The sequence below is a fragment of the Falco peregrinus genome, chromosome 2 (assembly GCF_023634155.1).
Source record: "Falco peregrinus isolate bFalPer1 chromosome 2, bFalPer1.pri, whole genome shotgun sequence".
Taxonomy (NCBI): domain Eukaryota; kingdom Metazoa; phylum Chordata; class Aves; order Falconiformes; family Falconidae; genus Falco; species Falco peregrinus.
Genome location: NC_073722.1, coordinates 5,396,406 through 5,419,276, shown reverse-complemented (window position 1 = coordinate 5,419,276; position 22,871 = coordinate 5,396,406). Strand labels below are relative to the sequence as shown.

Here is a 22,871-nt window from a genome sequence, read left to right as displayed (position 1 = left end):
AACATAAAAATATGCAATTCAGCAACGAGAACTTTGAATGAAACCTTTGAAAATATACTGTATAACACTACTTTAACACACACATACGTATATGTATCTAAATCATATTTGGGGATGAATTTCATCATCTGTGTCTTTCTTTTCCTTGTACGCTGAATATATTGATCATACACCTAGTGTGAACCACTTGGGTAAACAGCTCTATGAAAGATCTGAGTTTATAATTTGATACTAGCACAGAAGAAAGCTCCGGGATAAAATGCATTTAGATAAGATTCTTGTCTTCATAAAAATGAAGTTAGGGCTTCTGGTCATTTCAACACTCAAAAGCTGCTTCTAACGATCCCAATTTCATCTTACGCTTAGGGTTAATTTAGAACTTAGGAGCCTGTCCTACCTGTCCGGGGAACTCCTAGCTATGGAGATCCATAAGCAAGTCTCAAAAGGGCTATATTTAGCAGAATGTGGTATAGGTTATGGAGTTGTGTGTTATGAGGATGAAAACATCAAAGGAAGCAAAAAAAACGTGGGGAATATGAAGGAGGTACAAAATATCAGATACTGTCAAACATCTACCAAAAATTATAATGGTATATAATGCTGAAGTGTTGGGAGAGACATTTTAGGAACTGTCTTTCCTTTTCATTAATTCAAGCCCTCTGGAATTAGACACCACGAAATGCACAGGCAGAGGGGAAGGGCCCTCCCAGGAGAAAAGGGTAACTCCAACAGGGCACAGAGGCAGAGAACTGCGTTAAGGCTCAGTACAACTCAACTGGGGGACTGCCAGTAGTCACGGGGGTTTGAGGCAGCTGATGGCTCTTGTCCGAGATGTCATCTGCAGTGGGGAACCACCCCAAGGAAAGTAAGTCCAGAAGAAAAAACATCCACTTAAAATAGATAAGTAGCAGCGAAGGCTCTAACAGTAAGATAACCACTCGCTTTCTGTCTGCCTTTCCACTGAATCACAATTCTTTAGCCCACCCCAATTCTTAGCTTTCACCACAGCCAAGCAGCCAGCAGCACCAGCCATCCCAACTAGTAAGTGCTTAACCAGAATACTGCCAGCCATTAGCATTTTAATGAGAAAGTTCTAAGAGCAAGAATCTGCTTTAGTATCACCATTTCCTTTCTTTTTCCATTCTGTTTTCATTCACTTTAAGCGTGATACACAGTGCCAAGCTCAGAAAAAATCTCTCCGTAATTACACACGCCTTTCTTGCAACAAAGTGCTAATTCTCCATGGCTCTGCTTTCGAATTTTAAGTGCTGAAACACCGTAAGAATGCCTTGCATCAATCATCATGATAGGTTAGTTTTCAGTTTTTAGCCAACAGCTGAAGCATAGAACAACATTTTCCCTTCTGCAAAGAGAACTGAAAGAACCCAAAGGAAATAATCTAAAAATCCAACTCACAATGTAAAAGAAAACTTTGTGTAGGGATACATCCAGTTTATAACACCAAAAGAGAGGATTCAGCCTGCATTTATGTCAAAATGAGAGAAATTCCTACAGATATATATTTGAAAATAAATCTATGGCCCATATAAATATGCAAAAGTAGAATCTACTAATACAATCTCTTAGCATAAAATGTAACTCACAAATTACTGCAAGTTTAACTTTTACATTTGCAATGTACAGAAAGAGCAAGAAATTAAAAATTGTTATATATATTATTTCATTTAACACAAGTATGCCAATGTTATATAAGAAATCCCTACTCTTTAGAAGACATTAAAAGACATTAAACAAGAAAAATTTACAGAATAAACACCTTATATAGACAGCACATGTTCAGAACATAAGCATATCCAGGGTATCAAACTTCTCTCCAACTAGACTTGACATGTATGCACCTGCCCAGTGCTCCTCATTATAATGAAAAAAAAGAACTGCACATCTGCTCTGCTAGATAAGATGGGAGAAGTCAGTTTGACTGGATTAATCTGTCCACACAGACAGTAGTTAGAAATGCACGGCTGGGGTTAGAGGTAAACTCACAAGTCATTTTTGTTTGTTATTTAACTCCCATTTCTAGAAATGACAAGTCTTATCTACCTTGTGACTATCTCACATTCTGATTTTCACTGTTATATTCTAACGTCATAATCACATCTAGATGTTTGCTTTATAAATGATGAAGAAACGTAGGTTGCCCCTGGACTTCTTCCACTGACTCATGGACTTATAAAGCCTGCAAGTCCTATAAAAACATATATTCATTTGACATATGTGAGTTCAACAGCTGATTCTTTTTGGGACCTGTGATAATTTCAGCATCTGTTTGAAGCACTAGTAGCACCAAGTCTAGAGCTCTCCGCCATGCCTCAATCTTGGCTGTAACGTTATCGTAAACCTTTAAACCCTCTCCGTGGTCAGCAAAAGGACCAGAACCACCCCTAAGCAGATCACCTCTTCCAAATTCTTTCAGTATATATGCTAAGGGAGAGCCACAGTCAGCTGCTTTTTTGAGGTGATGATCAACTGAGGTACATGCTTCCAACTCCGACGCAGCTTTTGCAGTGTTACACATAACCACTGAAAGATACTGCTTCCAGCCGCTTGCTAATGCTTGGAGCACAACTGATTTATACTCTGACACAGATGCCGCCAGCCAAGAATTATGAAACTCGTTCACAGCATTTTTATTTGCTGTCTGTAAAGGCTGTTCTGCAAGCATCTGAATGTGACTAAGGCACAAGAGCTCCACTGCACCACCACCAAGAAAAACCTTCTTATCATTTAAAGCATGATGGAGCCGATACACTGAAGTCCAGAACGCATCTTCAATAAGCTGCATCTTTGAAGTGACAGTAGAGGTAAGCACGGCTGTGAGCATGGGAATTCCTCGCACTTTTATCCTGACTGGCACAAGCTCACCCAGATCCATTGCACGCCCATCGCAGGCCTTCCACAGCTCCACTTGGGCCCCACTGCCCACACAAGCAGCATTCAGCTGGGTGAGGTATGTCACTGGCTGGGCGCGGGTGACCTCCCCAAAGGCAGACAACACATTTCGAGACACAGAACCAATTACCAATATACTGTTCGCTATGCATCTTTCCATTAAGTTTTCGCACACATTTCCTTTGACCAAGACCAAGTTTACTTCAAAGCTTATCAGAATATCTAACATACTGCTTAGCCACAAGGCTCCTGCTCTGCCTTCCTGTAGGCTAGGATGCTCCAATATAGTCCTTACGTTACGCGGTCTGTTAAAGCCTAAGTGACGATATTGTTCAGTTAGGTCTCCATCCATTAGCAGAATCCGAAGAGGTTTGTCTTCAAAGTATTTGATAACAGCAGCTTGTTCTGGTGATACTAATGTGACAAAGCCTGGGGAGACACAAGAATAGTTTTCAGGGAGGCCCTGTAAACAGCATGTCACAATTTCTGCAGTGTTAAACTGCAAAGAGCCACTGCATTCTGCTCTTTCTCGCTGATAAGCAACAATGCTTTGTAGCAGTTTCAAGCTAGTTTGATTTCCATGGCTCAAAGCCATTGCCAGGTGTCCTAAACCGTAACATTCACATGGATCTGCTGAAGGTCCTGAAAGGCATCCCTGAGAATTACCCTGCTGACTTGAAAACCAGCTTTTTCCTTGAGTGCTGAAGTATCTGCTATGAGTTAACTTTTGTTTGTTACAGCTGGATGCGATACCACCACTTCCAGAAATCACAGACATACTTTTGCCACCCGCTGGTTTGACAAGAGGACCTACCGAACCAAAGCCGGCCAAAAGTGAAACCAGGTGCTTGTTAAGATTACAACAATCTTCTTGATGGGAACAAGGATTTACTTCTTCTGGTGCAGAAATATCTTTCTGAAAATACAGGAGAATCTGAGGATTCAGAAGGTTGTCGCATCCACTTCGGCAAGTTTTGGTTTTAAAAGCATTTGGCCTAACATTGCTAGAACACAGTTCTTCATTTACATCATGTATTGATATTTGAAGACACTGGACTCTCTCACAGCAAGAACTCAAGCCCTCAGACATCACAGATACTATTGCTGAAACAGGAACATGCTGCTGAAGGCACTCCACTACGGCATTGCTCCAGGCACCAGCAAGAAACAACAGGGTACTCATCCCAGTCTTAAACTCCTTGTTTTGTGCCTGAATGGTTTCATTAAGCAGCTGTCCAGCAGCACTGGTTAAATCCAAACTTTCAAGCAGTCTAACAGCAGAACAAATCAATGTGCTTTCATTGGTACTTTCATCCACGATGAATTTGCATGATTTCATTGGCCCCAATAATGTTCTTCCAGCTAATGCTAAGGATGAGAGTTGCTGAAGTCCGATATGTCTTCTTGCATTGACATCCCTGAAAGCCATGGGCAGCAGGCAGCATCTGTGAACAGAACACAAACTTATTCCCCCATCCTCAGAGTGCTCCACAGCACGTATCACCAAAGAATTAATTTAAATCTAACACTGAACACAGCAGTTCTTCATCCTGTGCACTTACTATGAGACACTGATGCACATAGTTGCTGAAATCACGCATTGCTAAAATACCATGGAATTTTTTTCTTGCTGGCACAGATGCTGTTAATTCCAGTGGCTTCTTAAACATGAAGCAGTACAGATTGTATAGAGCTACGATTTCTCTTCTGACGTGTTATCTGGAATCTCAGTTATTTGCCTTACTTAGAGCAAAAGTTCATTAGAGCAGAATGGACAATTGTGTGCAGAACAGAAGTGCTCTGTAGAAGTCCATCTTGTTACCAATAGTTATGCCAATGACTTTAACCTTCAAATCTGGAAAAGCATAATCAAACTTATTTCAGTCCAATTCTATTTATTCCATTTAGAATGCGTCAGTACTTAAGCATGAAAAGGAATGCCATTTCTTCATACCTGACAAACCAAACTGCCAAGACTTCAAATTTGGTTTTGATCTACTACTCAGTTTTAACGTGTCAAAAATAAATCTTTCCCTTGAAATCCCTTCCCCACAACAGTCCTGTGGGGCAGACCACATGAATTAAACTAAAGCTTCCTTTTCTTTTTTTCTTTTTTGAGTGAAAAAGTATACACCAAGAATTAAGAAGCCTTAGCCATACATCTTTTACGCTCAGATTCAAACCTTTTATTTCATCTTCCTAAAGGCCCCTTTGCATAGCTATTCCAAATCCAAAAAACCTCTTTTACCGTCCCACTTATTGGAAGTCCACAGAAGTATTATCTCAAATGAAGACAAAGTGTGAATTTAAAAAGCAGAGTAGGCAGTCAGAAATAACCTTTCTATGCTGACAGATCTGAAGTTCTAGTCTAGCCCAAACTGACAACAGAATCTCCCTTCAATTACTAGATACATCCTGAAGTATTGAAAGAATCATTCACCAAGGGACTATTTTAGTCTATGGTTATCCGTAATCAACAATTCTTGAAAAGGACTTTTAGATAAGCAGGTACTTTTGACTTCAAAATTGCACCAGGAATGCACATCCAAAAAACCTCCATCCAGGTTTTTCTTAAGGATTTTTCTGAAATTTTTTCTTGGCAATATCTTGTAATAATGGTCTAGTTGTGCAATGTATCTGTATCAGTACTTCCATTAATAAAAATTTAAAAAATAAAATTAAAAAAAAGTGGGTTTTTTTCTTAACTGGAATCCTTAGTTTAATATCACAGGTTATTTTGAAGCAAACACACACATTGAGGTGATTAAATAATAATCACTGGATCATGGAATCCAATATGAAACGTATTTCCCCCACTCCCCCAAAATTTATTATTCCAACCAATTTCTCTTAGGGATTTACTAAGACAGTAATTTGGTTGGTTTTGTGGTGGTTTGTTTTTTTTTTTTTTTTTTAGTTGGTTTGGTGCTTTTTTTTCTTTTTCTTTTTCTCCGAGATCACTGTTTCTGAATTCAAGCAGTTCTCAACTAGTAATGTTCACTATCAGCCTGCTTTTGTTTTAATAGAAAGACTAACCAATTTGCGGTTTTCCTCCACAAAATTTCGGAAAGAGCTAAAGCAGCTATGCTGAAAGGTGAAGTAATGCTCTCTCACTACCTAGGTCCTTGGCATGTAGCTCTGGGCAGAAGGCCATCCTGCTGTTTGGATCGGAGACAACTACTGAAGGACTAGTGGGAAAGGGGTTTCCGTTTCCCAACACAGTGGGCTTCTTACTCCCCAGTCAGTCCCAAATGAGGGTTCAGCTCAGTAATATGAGCCATTGCCTTATTAAGGTGGCATTTTTATTTCAATGAATGTGAAGCCAAGACTAGTTGAGACAGATCGATTAGTTAGCGCAGCGCTTTCTATCAAGTCAATGCACTTCCACCAGACCTCAGTGCAGCCAATTACAAGTTGTTTTATTAAAATTTTCTCTGAAGTTTAAGTTGAAAACCGTGTCCCTTGCTTTCAGCTTAAACTCATCCTTTAAAAATATAGGTTCATTTTGGTCACCAGCCTGATCTGGTGCAGATCCATAAACCTGAACCAAATGGACCCATGGCATGGCTGCAAAACGCACTTACAAGGAAGAACGTTCTTATTTCATTGCTTGCACAACCTCTGGCATAAGTGATTTAGGATTGTGTGATACTTGCTCCCCCCCCTTTTGTTTTATGCATGTTATTTTGCCCAGAACATCACACTACCCCAGTGCTGTAGAAACCAATACAGCAGACCCAGAATTCAGCATTTCATCCCCCCTGTTCTCTTTACCTCTTTTTCGTTCCAGTCAGAGGTAGAAATGGTAAAGGGGTTAAGTGAAATTAAATTTTGGAGCCAAACGAAAGTGAGGTCAGCAAAGAGAAGGAGGCATTCTGGAGAACAAAGGAACAAGCTGGTAGGACAGCCATGCCCGAGACACCAACCACCAGTGGCTTCTGCTGAGCTAACCTGCACGCTGAGCTACTGCTGCCTGCCTCACACCTGCCTCCGCAAGCAAAATAAAATCTGACCTGAGGTTCAGTGTACGTTTACACACGTGGGGTTTAGGGGTGTCAAGTGAGGAACTCTAGGATCCAAAAAGTATGCCAAACACTTACTACTTTGTCTTACAGTGCCTCAACCACGAAGGCTAAACTAATACAACAAAATTTTAGCTCAGTGTTCCAAATTAATCTGTTTCTGTGAAATGCTGTAAAAACAAACAAAAAAGTCCCTCATGCATGCAGGCACGCTGTGGCAGCACCGGTGCACAATGAGCGAGAAACACATAGAAGATGCTCTGCTTGCAACTCAGCTGCCAAGTGTTCAGGCAACTGTCACAACTCACCTGCCCTAAGAGCCAGCGCTATTACTGGTGTTGGAAGAGGAAGAGCTTCCTAAATCGGTGCAGCCGAACCTAAACGTTCATGGTGCACCTGCCCCGGGTCACCCGCGGCCTGCAAGGGGAAAGCGGGGAGGCCGGGACACCCCGGCGTGGGCAGGGCCGCTCAGCCCCGGGGCCGCCCTGCGCAGGCCTAGTGGCGGCCCGGCCGCTTCCTCCCGGCTGGCGGCACCGGCCCAAAGCCCCTGCTCAGCCCCACAACAGGCGGGCGCTGGTTTCTCACCGACTCGGCCGGTGTTCCCTCCGCTCCCCGCAGCCGGCCTGAGGTGACGTGAGGCGAGACGGCAACGGCGGGCCCCGCCGCGCCCCGTTGCCAGGACAGCGCCGCCGCTTGTTTGTACACCGGCCGGACGGAGCGGCCGCGCGCTCCCGCTGACATCACGAGCCCGCCGGGTGCCATTGGTCCGGGCGGGAGGGGGGGGGCGGGCTCTCCGGTACGTCCGGCTCGCTCATTGGGCGGGCAGCGTGTTCGTTGCGTGCGGCGGTGGGCGCGCTCGCCGCCGTGAGGAGGGCCGTCCCGTCCCGTCCCGAGCCGGAGCGGCGTCCCTGCGGCCAGATGGTGAGCCTCTTCCCCTCGCCGCGGGCTCCCCTTCCCCTCGCCGCCTCCCTCAACTTCCAGGCTACGTCTCCCTGCGCCTTCCCGCTTACGGCCGCGGCTCGGCTCGCCCCGGAGCCCCCCGCTGATCCGCGGCCCCGGGCGGGCAGGCAGCCGCGGGGCTCCGGAGGGCTGTGAGGAGCTGGCGCGGGGACCGTCCAACAGCGCGGAGGCCGCCAGCCCGGCCGGAAAGTGAGAGGAGATCCCCCCTCCACACCCCCCTCCGCCCCCCCCGACACACCCCTCCGCCCCAACCCCCCCCCCCACAACCACCCCCCCCCCCCAAAAAAAAAAAAAAAAAAAAGAAAACCGCCTTGGCCCCCATAAAACTCCCAAGAATCGCAAAATATGTCACCTGATTTCAGGGCGTGGGGCTCTGCCGGCCGCAGTATTCCAGGTTCGTGTGAGCACAGCTTGCTGACCTCCGCCTCGCTGGGTCCCCTGCTGCGGGTGGAAAAATGTGATGCCTGTGTTTATAGCAGGGAAGTCTGAGGTGTGCCCGACAAGTTGGTTTGCAATCCAACCTGGGAGGGACAAATCGTGTTAAAAAATGACAATTTGTTTCCCAATGCAACAAAACAGAATCTCTGTTACGCATTGGGTGTTTAAAAGAGAGGTCCCAGCCAAAATATAGTAACAACGCAGCAGGAGGAAGAGATTGTTTGGCAGTACCTACAAAGCAGATTCCTTTCTTGGTACTAGTTTTATTTGCTTTTTAAAAGCCCAACCAGTTAAAGCTGGGGTGGGATGGACTGCCCTTCCTTCCATGAATGTGTGCAAGTTCAAGGCTGAAGGACTAAAATTCGTCTGCTGCGGGTTGAAAATCAGTCTGCTGCAGGTTTAGAAGAAAACCTGTACTAGAGGAAAGCATCTTTCCTGCTGAATAGGTGGGGCAGAGGGAGGAAACCCTCTGCACTGCACTAGCTTACACCAGAAGCAGGAAAGGTCGCAGAACTGTCCTGGATAATAATGCACCAGCTCAGCATGATTAGTTCATATGGGACAAATTTTGCGGTCACATCACTGTTAACCACAGCATGTTGTTACCTAGCTCCACAGCTAGTTGGTGGCCAGGCAGGTGGCTACACAGCTCCCATTAAACTCTGCCAACAGAGCAGGTGCTCTCAGACGTCCCATTTCACTGCTGACTTCCAGGAGTAGCTGAATTTGAGTCCCGTTTACAGTCAAGACTCTATACAGTCATCCTTTTTAGCAGTGAGGATGATTTACTCGTGTTTTCCAGGTGAAGTCACTCCTGACACATCAAAGCAACCAGCAAGAGGTGTGGAGGGTCACAGTCACCTCAGTGGAGTGTTCATTTTGAGACTGCCCGCCTGTGTTACTGGTCTCACTGCTTTAATTGATGATCTTTTTGTTAAAACAGAAAATATTAAGCCCAAATATGTATTCTCCAGTAACAAAGTCTTCAGCTTGTTTTCTTTCCAGAATAACTTAAGAAAATGAGCACAGAGACCCAGTGTCTACCACTTGCAGCAAAAGAATGTCTCATACTTCTGCTACAACTTTACTGTTGTTACTTATAATTTAGTTGTGTGTTGAATTCTCCCCAGAGTGGGCTATTTCTTACGTTTTCTTTCCTTCACTTCCTGAAGGCATCCAACTATAGAAAACCTGGCTTAAGTACAGCCCAACGGAAGAAAAGTGGCTTGAAACCTGAACTTACAGAAGAGCAAAAGCAGGAGATCAGAGAAGCTTTTGATTTGTTTGATACTGATGGATCTGGAAGAATTGACATAAAAGAACTGAAGGTTTTCAAACTTTTTTTTTTTTCTTGAATGGAAGTATCTTTGATCTCAAAACCGTAGCTGCTCTTTCTGTTTGTCCAGACGTAACTATTCTAAGATTGTTTTTGGAGTACAAACAAGAGTAACGGCTTGCTGTCATAACTGAATCTGAGGTGTCCTGCATGGTTAATCTGAGAAGGCCGTGTATGTAATACTTCAGAGCAGACAGGCTTCTCTAATACATGGACAGTAGGTCAGATAGCTTTGAATGGCTGAGCATTAGAGGAACTAAACAGTTCCTCTGTTTAGGTACACACAGTACACATTTCAGTTTACATGACTGGCCAAGGTAATTGTTTCTAGGAAGTGCACTTTTGTTCTGTGGTGAATGTCATTGTATCAAATTTTTTCTTCATCTCAGAAATAAACACACAGGTTTTGCATGCATTCAGGAAAGACAGAACCATATTTTCCTGTATGTGATCAAAAATTTACCTGGTTTTTAATTTAAAAAAAGAACACAGAGATCTGAGTTGCATTTCAGTAGCAGTTCAGGTTGTGCATGTGTGTGCATGCACATGTGTACACACAGTAGTACAAGGGGGAAGATTATTCTTGGTTCTCTGCCTATGTTTTTATGTGTCTGATCTTTATTTAAGCATTAGCCTTTTATCTTAATTATCTCCATGATCTTGATTTTTCACATACACACACTCTGCCTCAATTTCTGCATATGTAACCTAGAAGCATGAGTTACCTAAGCCTATGGCTTATCTCAGGATTTATTTGGAAGTACTTTGCTTGGTTAAGGAGAGCGTGTTCTCTGAGTACAGATGATACATGTTGAAATATAGTACTTAAAATGGACTGAAATGTTTTCACACCAACCATTTAACACTATGTTTTTCTTTTTCAAAATTAATCAAAATAATGGATATTTTACAACAGAAAGTGTTCCCCTCTGAAAGACAAAACGGAACGTTTTCAGTTGTCCCATTGCAAGAAACTGGTCAGAAAACACACTTCAGTTAAATGATAAGTTTCTGGTGAGTTGGCACTTTCCAGTAGAAAAGCATTTAGTGAGAAAATTTCTGCCTAGTATTAACTATTGATTCCACTCAAGCATACAGGAAGAAAGAATGTTCACAGTTAAAATCTTCCTCTAGTTACATGTTCTTGAAACTTCAGTCTCTGAATGAAATATGCTGTAATCATCTGGCACACCAGGACTGTGAAATTACTAATAAACACCCAAGTAGCAAAATCATTGTTCTAGGCTGGTGAAATGCCAGACCTTGGTTTTAAACCATGTTAATATTAAGCATTTGTACCACAATCTACACGGCTGTTTTTACAGTAATAGTTTGCTTGCTCTGGGTAAGGCTCGGAAGGTTTGCTTTTCTCTTTTCTCTTCCTCAGCTAGCACAGCAGTCAGTCTTTGCTTGTCAGTTCCCACCCCCTCCTGCCCCCCGCTCCCACCACATAGCCAGAAGTGCCAAGAGCTATCCATACGGATTTCTTTCTGTGTACTGGATTGTGTAAGTTGTAATCCAGTCACCTTAGGAACTATGTAAATTGGAACCTTTACCTAATTCAGACACAAAACATTCCTCTTAGTTTTAGAAATATATCCATGTTCCACATGGATCTAATGAGAAAAAATATCTGGGTCAAGAATATGAAGGCTACACCGTTACTGTTCGGGAAAACAAAACAAGCTGGTAAGAGATTACCAAGATATTTTCATTGCAGTAAGTTATTATTACGATTTTGGACAAGGAAATTAACCAAGCTTTAGTGCAGCTACTCGGACAACAGTTCTGGTGGCCTCCTAACAGAATTGTTTTTTGGAGCAGGTTGCGATGCGTGCTTTAGGCTTTGAGCCAAAGAAGGAAGAAATTAAGAAAATGATAGCAGATATTGACAAAGAAGGAAGTGGCACCATTGACTTTGAAGACTTTTTGGCAATGATGACGCAAAAAATGGTAAGAATCCTTAGCAGAAATTCTTGTGACATTATAAAAAAATACTGAAAAGGAGTATCTCTGTGGCAGGTGTTTTCTAATTAGCGTACATTTTACTCTTGTTTTAGAGTGAAAAGGATTCAAAAGAAGAAATCTTGAAAGCTTTCAGATTATTTGATGATGATGGAACAGGAAAAATTTCATTCAAAAACTTGAAAAGGGTTGCCAAGGAGCTGGGAGAAAATTTAACAGATGAAGAACTTCAGGTAAATTCTGATTTGCCAGAGCTTTTCTAACAGGCACAGACCGATGCTAAGGATGCTAAGGATTGGGTAGAAGTTTATGCTTATGCAAAAAGGGCTGAGAGGTCAGAAATATGAAGGGCAATCAAATACATGGTTATGTTTTCACATGAAGAGCTTCTGATTTGTTGTTGTTTCATGAATGGAAGATCTTGTGTTGAGAGCCCCATGCCTGATCAAATGTAAAATGTGTTTTATAGGAAATGATTGATGAAGCTGATCGAGATGGAGATGGAGAAGTGAGTGAGCAAGAATTTTTGAGAATCATGAAGAAAACTAGCTTATACTAATATTTGTTGCTTTGCTGTACAGCTGCTCCAAAAGATAACCTAGAGAAGACTTAAAAACTGGGCTTGTGTCTCCTGCATATTTTCTGCTATATAAATTCTGAAAGGATAGATTTTTGGTTCATTCTTCTTTTTTCAGCAATGTTAATTGGCGAAGGGGGGCTTCACTACCCAGAACTGTTAAAATGAGATATTGCAGAAGTGAAAAGGAAGGATGAACTGCCCTTACAAGGCAGGGTCCCTTCTCCTCGACAATTTAATTGATTGCCATTTTGGATAAAGAACACTGTATTTCAGCTATTTAACTATTCAACTAGAAGACATTTCACCTGAGGTTTAAAGATTCCCACTGCTGCTGGGAAAGGCTGCTTTTGACTTTCCCAGGGCTACAGAATGAAGGTACAAGCGCAGTATTTTTATTCCTTTTAAGACTTTTAGGTTATCTTTTGGTATTTGTCTTTTGTTTATTTCCATGAAAGACTCTAAACCCAATTGCGTATGTGTCTTTATTTCTGTATGAAACGCTGTGTTCCCATGGCAACTTGTTTTTGGACCTAATGGGAAGCAAATATAGATAACCAGATTTGGTTCTTCATTTGGAGCTGTGTGCCATCAGTAGACGTTCTCTTTATCTGATGATCTGAAACCTAGTTTACTTGAAGGTTACCTGTCCTGTGTGGATTATCAGAGATTACTGTATGACCATTAAACATCTGGTGCCACTGTTCTTATTCCCAAGACATTACAGAGCTGCTGTTATGCAAGGATTTTGGCTACCTAAGTTCAGTCCTATGGTGCATGACAGTAAATTATGTCTTTGGGTGTTTACAGTTAAGTTGCAAGGAGGACTCACATCAGAAGTGAAAAAACAGCTCGCTTCGGACATCTGTGGAACACTGAATATATTGAGATCCATGCAATCCAAGGTAGTTTCAGACATCACAGGTTTGTGGTGGGTTTTTTTTTTAGGAGTACCTTAATTTTCTTAATTTCCTGCATACACTGTCAGTCTAGGACTTACTGGAGAGCCGCACTTCCTTCTGTGTTATGGTGACCGAGCAGTGGCACAGAATGTGACGTCTGATTACGCGGTTCTGCAGGAGAGTTTGTCCTTGGGTCCCAAGCAGACAATCAGCTTCAAAACTGCAGGCAAATGGTATAACCCTAAACCACTCTCTTTCTAATAAGGTGCCTGAAGGTGCATTTGTTACTGCTCACAGTGGTAGCAAAAGGCCAGAAGGGTTCAGAGGGAAGAGGAAGGAGAGAATGGTATTTCACCAGTATCCATTCAGGTCCCTCCTTTCTTCAGACAGCTTCTGCTACTTGACACAACTAACGAGCTTTGTAGAAGAAAGGAATAGCCAGCTCCTTAATTAGCTCTTCATTAGCACTCCTCCCAGCAGGGGGAGAATTAGTTTCAGGAGCAGAAAGGAGAAGTGCTCATTTACATTCTCTGCATGCAGGTGCAGACCTGGCACATTCTGCCCCAGTCTGCCCCAGTCCTCTGAGTTTTGTACTTTGAACAACTCTAAGCAGACCCTGACATGTACAGAGGTAGGCTTAAACCTGTGAGAGAACAGGGATTGTGTAGGACCCTGGAAAACTTGAGAGACCTGTGAAGTCCTCTATTACCATACTCAGTGGCAGTAGATGTAGCCTATAGTGCTGTAAGCATTTTAAAATGTCTATTAAATTTGTATAAGTGTGAAATAAAACTGTTTTGCAAGTTAAGGATTTTGGGTGCTTTGTAACTTGGTGTGCTTACTGTGAAAACTAACTTTTCAAAGATAATTTTTAAGTGTTAAATGGTTCACCAAGTATATTTTCACTTTCATTTATCTTTTCTTTCTAAAGAGAGAAATTCTTAGGTGCAGGAGTCTATCGTATAATTCCTCTTCCACTATGCTGATTAAAAGTTTCTAGGACTAACCACTTATATTCAGAAAGGGAAATTTGAAGTTCTAGTTGATTATGGGGAATCCCAGAGCCTATTAGAGTGACAGTACTTTTTTAAATGCCGCCACAGACTGATGACTGCTGTTTACCTATGATGCACGTCACTTCTCTCTTCCTGTTCTAATACCGTTACCTGACTTCTGAAGGTAGGAAAAAACCACACCATCATACCTATCCTGTATACTCAATGATGAAATCTTACTTCTGGTTTGCCCATTAATCTCTTAAGTCTGGAATGTTGAGCATGGGCTGAATCAGCACAAAATTTGCAGCTGTTAATGTAATAGAACAAGTGTCTCATGCTGCTTTAGTTCACATGATAGTGAGGGGTATCTTGCCCCCTCTTCAGCCACATGCACTGAGTATGACAACTTAACGCAGCAGTATCGCACAACTGTGACAACTTAAAGCACAGTATACTGTGGTTCTGTGAATTTTTTTCAGTGCCCTTGTGAATCCTTCCTGTCCCTTCTAGATTTTTATCTTTTACATTTCTATACATGGTGGAGGAAAAGGAGCCTGACTGAAGCCAATGGCAGAACTCAGAGTTAGCTTTGTGTGAGGAACAGGTGCTGAACTGCCCATTCTGGAATTTCATCCTTTTGTTGCGCTGCAGAAAGTGACTCAGATCAATGAACTGGGAAGGTACCCAGCAGACTTTTTCACGGACTCTGTTCTAGTGCCTACTCAAGTAGCTTGCCCTGAATGGGGAGGGTTTCACTGGAGGAGACACTTGCACTCCTCTCCTCCTCCCATTCACCCTGTTCTCAAAAATAAGAGCTGGGAAGGGCTCAGTCTCTTCCAGGAGACTTGGATTCCTAAAGCACCAAAAAGGAGGCCATGCGGTGATTCAGGTTGCCTTGCGTGAAAGGACCCATCCCTCAAGGCACCCGAGTCCAAGTGGTCATGAGTGTGAGTGCGCACTGACGGGCACTTGGTGCAGAGGGGGAGGCTTCTGCCACAACTGTGCTGAATGTTCCCTACAGACCGACCTGAGCAGCTCTGGGGGGAGGGGAAGGCAGGTGGCTGTGAGCCTCATCTTGGGCATCCCTTTTCCCCTTCATGCTGACAGAGAGGCTGGGTTCTTACCTGGCATTTGCAAATTCCCCTCAGGTGGCTGCAATTCGGATGCTGCAACATGTGCATCCAGCTGAGATCCTTCCTTCTGCGTCATCAGCGAAGCCTGGTTTTCAGTTTGAGTGTTTGTGCCAGCCAGATACTGTACAAAAAGGAAAGTGGAACTGCGGTGTGTATTTGGCAAGCACCTAAATGTCAAATCATTGTTAAGGGTGATAGCTTCTTGGGAGATAGTATTGCAAATGACTTCCAATGAAAAATGTTTGTAAATGAAGATGTACTGGGCTTTGAATAAAATACGAAATAGTTCAAGAGAAAAAAATTACAAGTTGTAATCCGAAATAAGCCAATTGCATGGCAATTTTTAACTAACCTTTTCTGTTATCTCCCCTGTGCAACTTTTAAGTTCTTTACCATTTCTTGGTACCACAGTACAGCCAGTCCCACAGTACAGCAAATCTTCTGTTGGCTTTAGAGAAGAAACCAAAACAAAATGTTACTCTCTAGTGTGCAAAGATGTTTCCAGTAATCTGAGCTGGTGACTTGAGGCACTGGACAGTTGTGCTTTCTTATCACACCACAGTGAAAAGTGGATAAAGGCAGCACTTCTGTGCAGTTAGACCCGTGCCAGACGCACGTAAAGCTGCAGGCTGCCCAGGCACGTGTGATTGCAAAAGACTAGCAGAAGCTTGCATTGCTTGAGGTGCTCATGCAGTTAACTGGCAACTAGTGCTATGCTCTCTCTTCACTAGGTGTGGGTTTGTTTCAGAGCAATAAGCACAGAGTCAACTTCTGACACTGCAGAAAAATAATGGCTTCTTCTCAGGTAAGCCTAATCTTGGTATTTAAAAGAGGATGTGGGGAAAGCAACAAAAGAAACCCTTTGTGTACTTTCGTGTGCCAAGAGTCTTACTAACAGAGCCCAAATATTTCAATAAATGCATGTGGCATTTAATATTAAAATATTCAATTTGGCCATTTACAGTCTTGAAGAATAACTGCCATGTCCTGCAAACTGCCTGGTGAAGTCACACCACATGTTTGAAATGTTAAGTATTAATTCCTTGGAAACCTCAGTGAGTTCATATAAATCAAATATTGTCACACTACATCTGCTTTTAAATATGCCGGGATAGCGTAAATGGATGTTGAGAAAAACTCAGGCAGTGGAACCTGCTCTGGGCTAGAAATCGCCGTTGCCACATTTGACACATGGAAATGCTGGCAGCACACATTTTTCTGACACGGGTTAAATCTTTCTATGACTCCAACAAAAACTCTACAGTACCATACTACTTAAATCGATTCCATGCGCTGGCTGGTACTTTTGGCAATCTTTGCAAGCACATCGGTACGATGTATTGCCTTTTAAGTAGCACGTTTGCAGGCATCCATTTTCCCAAAACGTCAGTGTTAAAGCCAAATTGGAACCGTTGAGACTGAGCCAAGTACTGTTGCCAGTGGCCCTCCTGCTCGCTCAGAACCTGTTCTCCCTGCTATATTTGTTTCAAAATGACTTTTGTTTCCTCACACAGATAATAACAAACGAAGATGAGAAAAACGCTGGTTCTGAGATGCTTGACAACAGAAGCTTTGTTTGAAAACCTAGTTACATATGCTAACAGAAACTAGCTGCAGCAGTCTGACACGTTTTACAAAAATCAGGCAGGGAGAGCAAACAATCAGATAGTTAGGGGTGTTCTTCAGACATCCTTCAACACGAGTGACCGGGCAGGAGCAACCCACGTGCCTCCTGGTGCAGGGGAGCAAACAAACTGCTTGGTCCGTGGGCTGGGATGATCCCTAATGCTTGAGGAAATAAACCTGCAATGCTTTAACGCTAGCTGGCAACTAAGTACCACACAGCGGCTCACTCACTCCCCCGATCCCCAGAGGGATGGGGAGGAGAACTGGGGAACACTAATGGGTTCAGATAAGAACAATTCAATAACTGAAATAAAATAATAACAACAACAATAACAATAATAAACAACAATTATAATGAAACGGAGGGAGAAGGGGAGAGGAATAAAATCCAAAGGGAAGGGAGAAAAGAAACCAAGCGATGCACAAGACAGTTGCTCATCACCCACTGACCGATGCCCAGCCAGCCCCCCAGCAGCAACCAGCTGTCCCCAGCCAACGCCCCCCTCGTTTATACACTCAGCATCACCTTCTGTGGTATGGAACATCCCTTTGGCCAGCTGTCAGGTCAGATGTACCAGCTGTGTCCCCTCCCAGTCTCTTGTGCCCCCCCCAGCCCTCTCGCTGGCAGGGCCTGAGAAACCAAAAAGTCCTTGACTTGGTATAAACATCACCCAGCAACAACTAAAAACATCAGTGTGTTATCAGCCTTGTTCTCACACCAAATCCAAACCACAGCGCTGCGCCAGCTACTGAGAAGAAAATTAACTCCATCCCAGCTGAATCCAGGACAAAACTCTGTGAGGATAATTCTGCAGAGATGGCTTCCTTTTTGTCATATATACCAATATAAGCGTAGCTGTGAGCGGACAGTCACCCCAACCAACAGGACTGTGTGCCGATGCCCAGGGTGAGCACGCAGACGCCCCTCTGAACCATTCTGTGAACAGAAGGCCAGGACTGCCCCTTCGCTACAGCCCGAAGTTTCTGTGCAAGCCTCTGCTGAGCAGGCATAAAATTCTGCTTTCAGTGGGCATTGCACACTCCGCTTAACTACAGGATGCACTCATAAATTTTTACATTAAGGAAAGATGTAAAAGTCTTTCCCTCTTATAAGGGAATAGAGAGCTGGTCTGAGAGCATTGCAGTCTCGCTAGAGGGCATCCAGTTACTAATGTGTAAGATGAGTGATGCTTATTTCCCTCCTCTGTGGCTTTTAATGACGATTGAAAGTAGGCTAACAAACACCATCCAGCTGGGGCTTGAAATATGCGGTTGGACACAATAACCTTTTTCTGAAAAAGGAACACAAGGCTTCTTATACAACTCAAGTGCAAATGCTATAATTATTAGTTGGTTGTTCAAAGCTAAACCTCCAAACCACACTTTCTGAAACTCCCACTCTGTATCAATTATTACAGACAGGCTCTCGGGGGAGCAGAGAACTGAACTTGCTTTTCACACAGTCCCCCTGAGCGCTCTGACCACTGCTCTGTAGAGTTTATTTCTCTTTGGGAATATTGCTATCAAATGGAACCACTTCAAGCAGACACATAAAGCCAGACCCGCTGCAGGATGCTTGTGGCCCTCCTTCGGGATGTGGGAAAGCTGGAATTGTGGCTTTGCTTCTAGTCAAGAGGAACAAGGATATGAGAATTAGACTCTTGGCCACAAGGTGAGTGTGTTGACCTTTAGGATACTGTCTGCATCGGGATGTGTCTTATTCCAGTGGCCTTGCGCGGTGGAGTGTGATCAATAAATACGTTTTCAGGCAACTGCCAGGGCAGAGATCAAAAGTACGATAGGTGGGCACCTGCCTTTGCTTAAAGGCAACTGAGAATATCAAGAGCTTGACAGCTGTCATCTACTGCTGGAAAAATACCGTGGGCCGGTGAGGAAGAGACATGGAGTTAGGGTGGAGCAAGACAGAGGACCTACAAAGTTCAATATTTCAAAACCTCATTTATATGTGCCCAAATTCCTTAAGCAGTACAGACAAAGAGGCTTAAAGTGATGATCCAAATCTCTCTGCTGAGTTGGGAGCCCAGCAGAGCTGGCCCGTGACAAACCCACTCCCGTGCAGTGCAGCGTAGCATGTGTGAGCAGTGCATCCCAGGTCCCTACCTTCGAGAGCCTCAGCCCTTGCTGATTTCAGGGGTCCACTGGAGTGGAGCTGGAGACCCAAAACTATAGTTCTTGCCCTCTTTGGTGTTCTGACTACTGCTCATTCCTAAACTTGAAATTGCTCGAGTCAATTTTTTTTGCTTGTCCGAATTAGGTTTGACGTAGGGATTGAGAACTAAGCGAAGCTGTCAAACCTGGGCCGCAGACGTGCTATATTCTGGGCACAGCTGTAACAGTTTGAGATGCATTTATCATTCACCCCACGCTGGATGCATGCATGTGCGTGCACACACGTACTGTATACCCACACACAGATCTTGCAATCTTATTATTGGAGTTTCATGTACTTCTGACGTGCAAAAAAGTACAAATGTGAGCATACGTTTAGAAGCTTCACTCGGGAAGAGCAGGGGTTTTGTTGTAACGTTTTAGTCCCAAACAGGGAATGGATCCGTCTACTGTAGAGTTGTGGAGCCAAAGCCTAGCTGTTATTTCCCTGGAGTGAAAATCCCACTGGGCCAGCAAGGGCTGTGGGAATTGGCCTGGGAAGCCTCTGTACCAGGTTCGGGGTCTGCAACAGACAGGTTGTTTTTTCAAAGGTATTTCCTTTGAAAGCTTCTGACTGCATCTAGAAATGCCATGAGTTTCACTATCAAAAGCACCCTCCCAACATTAAACAAAGAGAAAAAAAAAAAGTTGTCCATGGGAAACAAATGCAACAGCTAACCTAGCCCATTTTCAATGATATTTCAAAGCACGCTCTCCTCAAAAATAGTTTAGCACAAACAAAAGCAGCAAAATTTACACATGCATGCTATTTATTGTCTAAAGTTCCTTCCTAGTATGGTTCCTTCTTCACTTGCCTCTGCTCAATACTCTTAACATAGAGAAAAGACACATACTTTCCTGTAAATTATTTCAGACTTCCAAACGAGAAGTACCATGAAAGATCTAAATATCAAGGGAAAACTGACTGCAAACATTGCAGATCTGATTTATAAACACTAGAAAGTATTTCACTACAAAAAAAAAGCGTCATTTATACCGACTTCTAAAAACATGGTACCAGATCATTTCAATTTCAGTTTTTAAAGGTCTGTGTTCCCCATGTTAAAACAAAAGCTAAGGTGACCGATTCAGATGTTTTCTCTTTAGATAGCTTATGCCACGATCAGTCAAAGAAGAAATCTACAGATGCACGGTTTCCACATCTCTCTTGAATGCTTTGTTTCAATCAGTCCATACAATGTATTCAATTACGTGATGTCAAAGATGACTGCTGCAGAATAGCTCCTTTTGGAAAGGGAGATAGATAAATTTAGCAAAGTTTGTTTTTTAGATAAATTTAGCAAAGTTTGGGTTTTTGTTGTTTTTTTCCTACCAAGTTAACTAAATTATTATGGGACTCACATATTGATGAGGTCCAAAAAATGGGTCACAGAGAACTTATCATTTACATCTTAAAAACAAATCCACCAAACCCAACATCTGGATTTCTTTTATTAATTCAATTTCAGATTTCTGGTGAGCCCTCTCTGCAACTCTGAGTAGGCAGGACTGGTGGTCCTGTTTAAATAAAATGTTAAAGCCCATAATTTTCAAAGCGTTTCTCCCTGTCACCATTGGTAAAGCTCTTTTTCAATTAGTTCCTGATGGCTAATCAGTTACACAAGGAAACAGAAACCAGCTTTGTTTAAAACCACCAAATGAGCACAGTAAGTGAACAAAGATTATTTTTCAAATATTTTTTCAGTTGTAGTAGTCTCATCTGTTACTTGTGGAACAACAGGTACACTTTGCAAAAACAGAAGATTTTTTTCTAGATGAAAAACTCCATGTCAGTGAAGGTACAGGCCACCTAGAGCAGACCTATGGTTTTGTAAATAACAGGTAAAACAGGTGGCAAAACGACAATTATTTTCTCTGAGCAGAAAACTACCCTAGTTGAGATTAGTGTTTGGTAACCATATTCCTTACGTGGCCATTTTTCAGCTTCTTCCTTCATATCAGGAACAAATAAAGTGCTCAACAAAATGGCCGAGAGGTTTGAATATCATATCTGTTCGTGCTGCAAAATAAATAAATATTCTTTGTCGAATCCTGATAAACTGCCTGGGTGAAGTAAATGCTTAGGATCCTTCTGCAGAAAACAATTTTATTATTGCTTACAGTATTAAAAATAGTAATATTACAAATCCAAAAGAAGATATATTTGAAAATGCTTATGTATCAAAATTAAAGAAGCTTTTTCCCAGAAATGAAAGTTTTTAGGAGGGTGGTGGGAAGAAACCAGTATTCTTATGCTTCCTAGTACCAAAGCAAGGTGCAATAGATGTATTCAGCAGGATACCATTTATTATGTGGGGATTTTTGCACAAAGAGTCAGAATTCTCCTGACTATCAAATGCCATGCAATACTATGACTCACCGAGTCAAGATATGGGATGGTTCAATCCTGACCACCTCCTGCTCAGCATCATCTATTCCCATTGTCTTCAGCAGGACTAAGAGGTGCTTAGCACTTTTGCAGAATTGGGCCCTAGACAATGAAGGCTTTAGGTACGGGCTTCCTATTTCCTGCGGTGGATTTGCGTAGGTGGCCTTGTTACCAGAAATCCATACTCCTACACAGCAATTTCTGACTGTGTTTCTGCAGAAATGACTGTGATGAAAGGAATGAAATACTTTTAAAATAAAAATCATGTGCTCGTTTCTCCAAACCAGTTAGGGTATCTCCTGCTGGCGAAATTAGTTTGTTTGCCTCTGGTGTTTTTTTTGTAAATAACAGGTAAAACAGGTGGCAAAACGACAATTATTTTCTCTTAGCAGAAAACTACCCTAGTTGAGATTAGTGTTTGGTAACAATATTCCTTACGTGGCCATTTTTCAGCTTCCTCCTTCATATTAGGAACAAATACAGTGTTCAACAAAATGTAGAGAGACAACTCTACAGTGCACGGATCCATTCCCTGTTTGGGACTAAAATATTACAGCAAATCCCCTGCTCTTCCCAAGTGAAGCTTCTAAACGTATGCTCACATTTGTACTTTTTGCATGTCAGAAGTACATGAAACTCCAACAATGGTATGATTGCAAGATCTGTGTGTGGGTATACAGTATGTGTGTGCACACACACGCATGCATCCAGCATGGGGTGAATGATAAATGCATCTCAAACTGTTACAAAGAAACCCACATTTCTTTTTTTTCTTTTTTTTTTTTTATAAAATACAAAGAGCAGGGTGGAAAAGCAAAAGGATGAAGGTTTGCAAAGGCACAGTGGCTCAGGCTGCTGCACAGCCGGAGAGGGGGAAGCCCGTCTGTACTGTCCCCTGCCCATTGCCAGCAGCTGAGTCACTGGCCCAGCCTGCAGAGCTTCTTGCTGCCTTTCGCAGCCGTCCCCTGCCCCGCAGCCAGGAAAATCCCACGTCCTCCCAGGAGGTGTAGGAAACGCAGCTACAGCCTCGGGATTCGTGGCCACCAAAAACAAAGGGGACACTGTGGTGCGGGTGGTGTCCGCAGGCTCAGGGCCAGCTCCCGGGCCCTGGCTGGTGGCCTGCTGGCTCCCAGGGCACAAGTTGTTGTGCATGGAGCCTGCGGCCAGCGTTGCCCCGCATGCCCGCCCACAGCCCCCCTGGTGTGCCAACCCCAGTGCCTTCAGGTACATGACCAGTGCTACCTCCCGTCATGGGGATCAGCCAGGGCCACCAGGAAACCGCCTCTCCTGTCCCACCTCACCTTGTCTCCCTGCTCTTTGGCGAGGGGAGGTCACACCAAGCCCTTAGTCTTCCCCGCGGGAGCCCAGGCTGTGCGCCTTCGAGCGCAGGGGCTTACTGAAGTCACTAGTCTTGCCGTGCTGTTGTGCCAGCCTAGACCTGCTGGG

At 43.2% G+C, this 22,871-nt stretch overlaps 2 protein-coding genes across 5 annotated transcripts; one reads left to right on the top strand and one right to left on the bottom strand.

The window, feature by feature from the left end:
• Positions 1-1,703: 1,703 nt before the first annotated feature.
• BBS12 (Bardet-Biedl syndrome 12) lies at positions 1,704-7,664 on the bottom strand. Of its 2 annotated transcripts, none has more exons than XM_027777452.2 (2): positions 7,518-7,664; positions 1,704-4,355 (listed from the first exon to the last, which is right to left on the bottom strand). In XM_027777452.2, exon 2 carries the CDS (start codon positions 4,337-4,339, stop codon positions 2,207-2,209), a length of 2,133 nt encoding a protein of 710 aa, XP_027633253.2. In that variant the 5' UTR covers positions 4,340-4,355; positions 7,518-7,664; the 3' UTR covers positions 1,704-2,206. The 2 variants fall into 2 exon arrangements, with proteins under 2 accessions (XP_027633253.2, XP_055653701.1); XM_055797726.1 differs by having other exon boundaries at positions 7,241-7,655.
• Positions 7,665-7,677: 13 nt separating this feature from the next.
• LOC101915822 (uncharacterized) lies at positions 7,678-13,918 on the top strand. 3 transcript variants are annotated; one of them, XM_013305500.3, is made up of 6 exons: positions 8,268-8,286; positions 9,503-9,658; positions 10,583-10,680; positions 11,491-11,619; positions 11,727-11,864; positions 12,101-13,918. In XM_013305500.3, the coding sequence occupies exons 4-6, from the start codon at positions 11,497-11,499 to the stop codon at positions 12,188-12,190; spliced, it is 351 nt and encodes a 116-aa protein (XP_013160954.1). In that variant the 5' UTR covers positions 8,268-8,286; positions 9,503-9,658; positions 10,583-10,680; positions 11,491-11,496; the 3' UTR covers positions 12,191-13,918. The 3 variants fall into 3 exon arrangements, with proteins under 3 accessions (XP_055653709.1, XP_013160954.1, XP_055653708.1); XM_055797734.1 differs by lacking the exons at positions 8,268-8,286; positions 10,583-10,680 and adding an exon at positions 7,678-7,853; XM_055797733.1 differs by lacking the exon at positions 10,583-10,680 and having other exon boundaries at positions 8,269-8,286.
• The last annotated feature ends 8,953 nt before the right edge of the window (positions 13,919-22,871 follow it).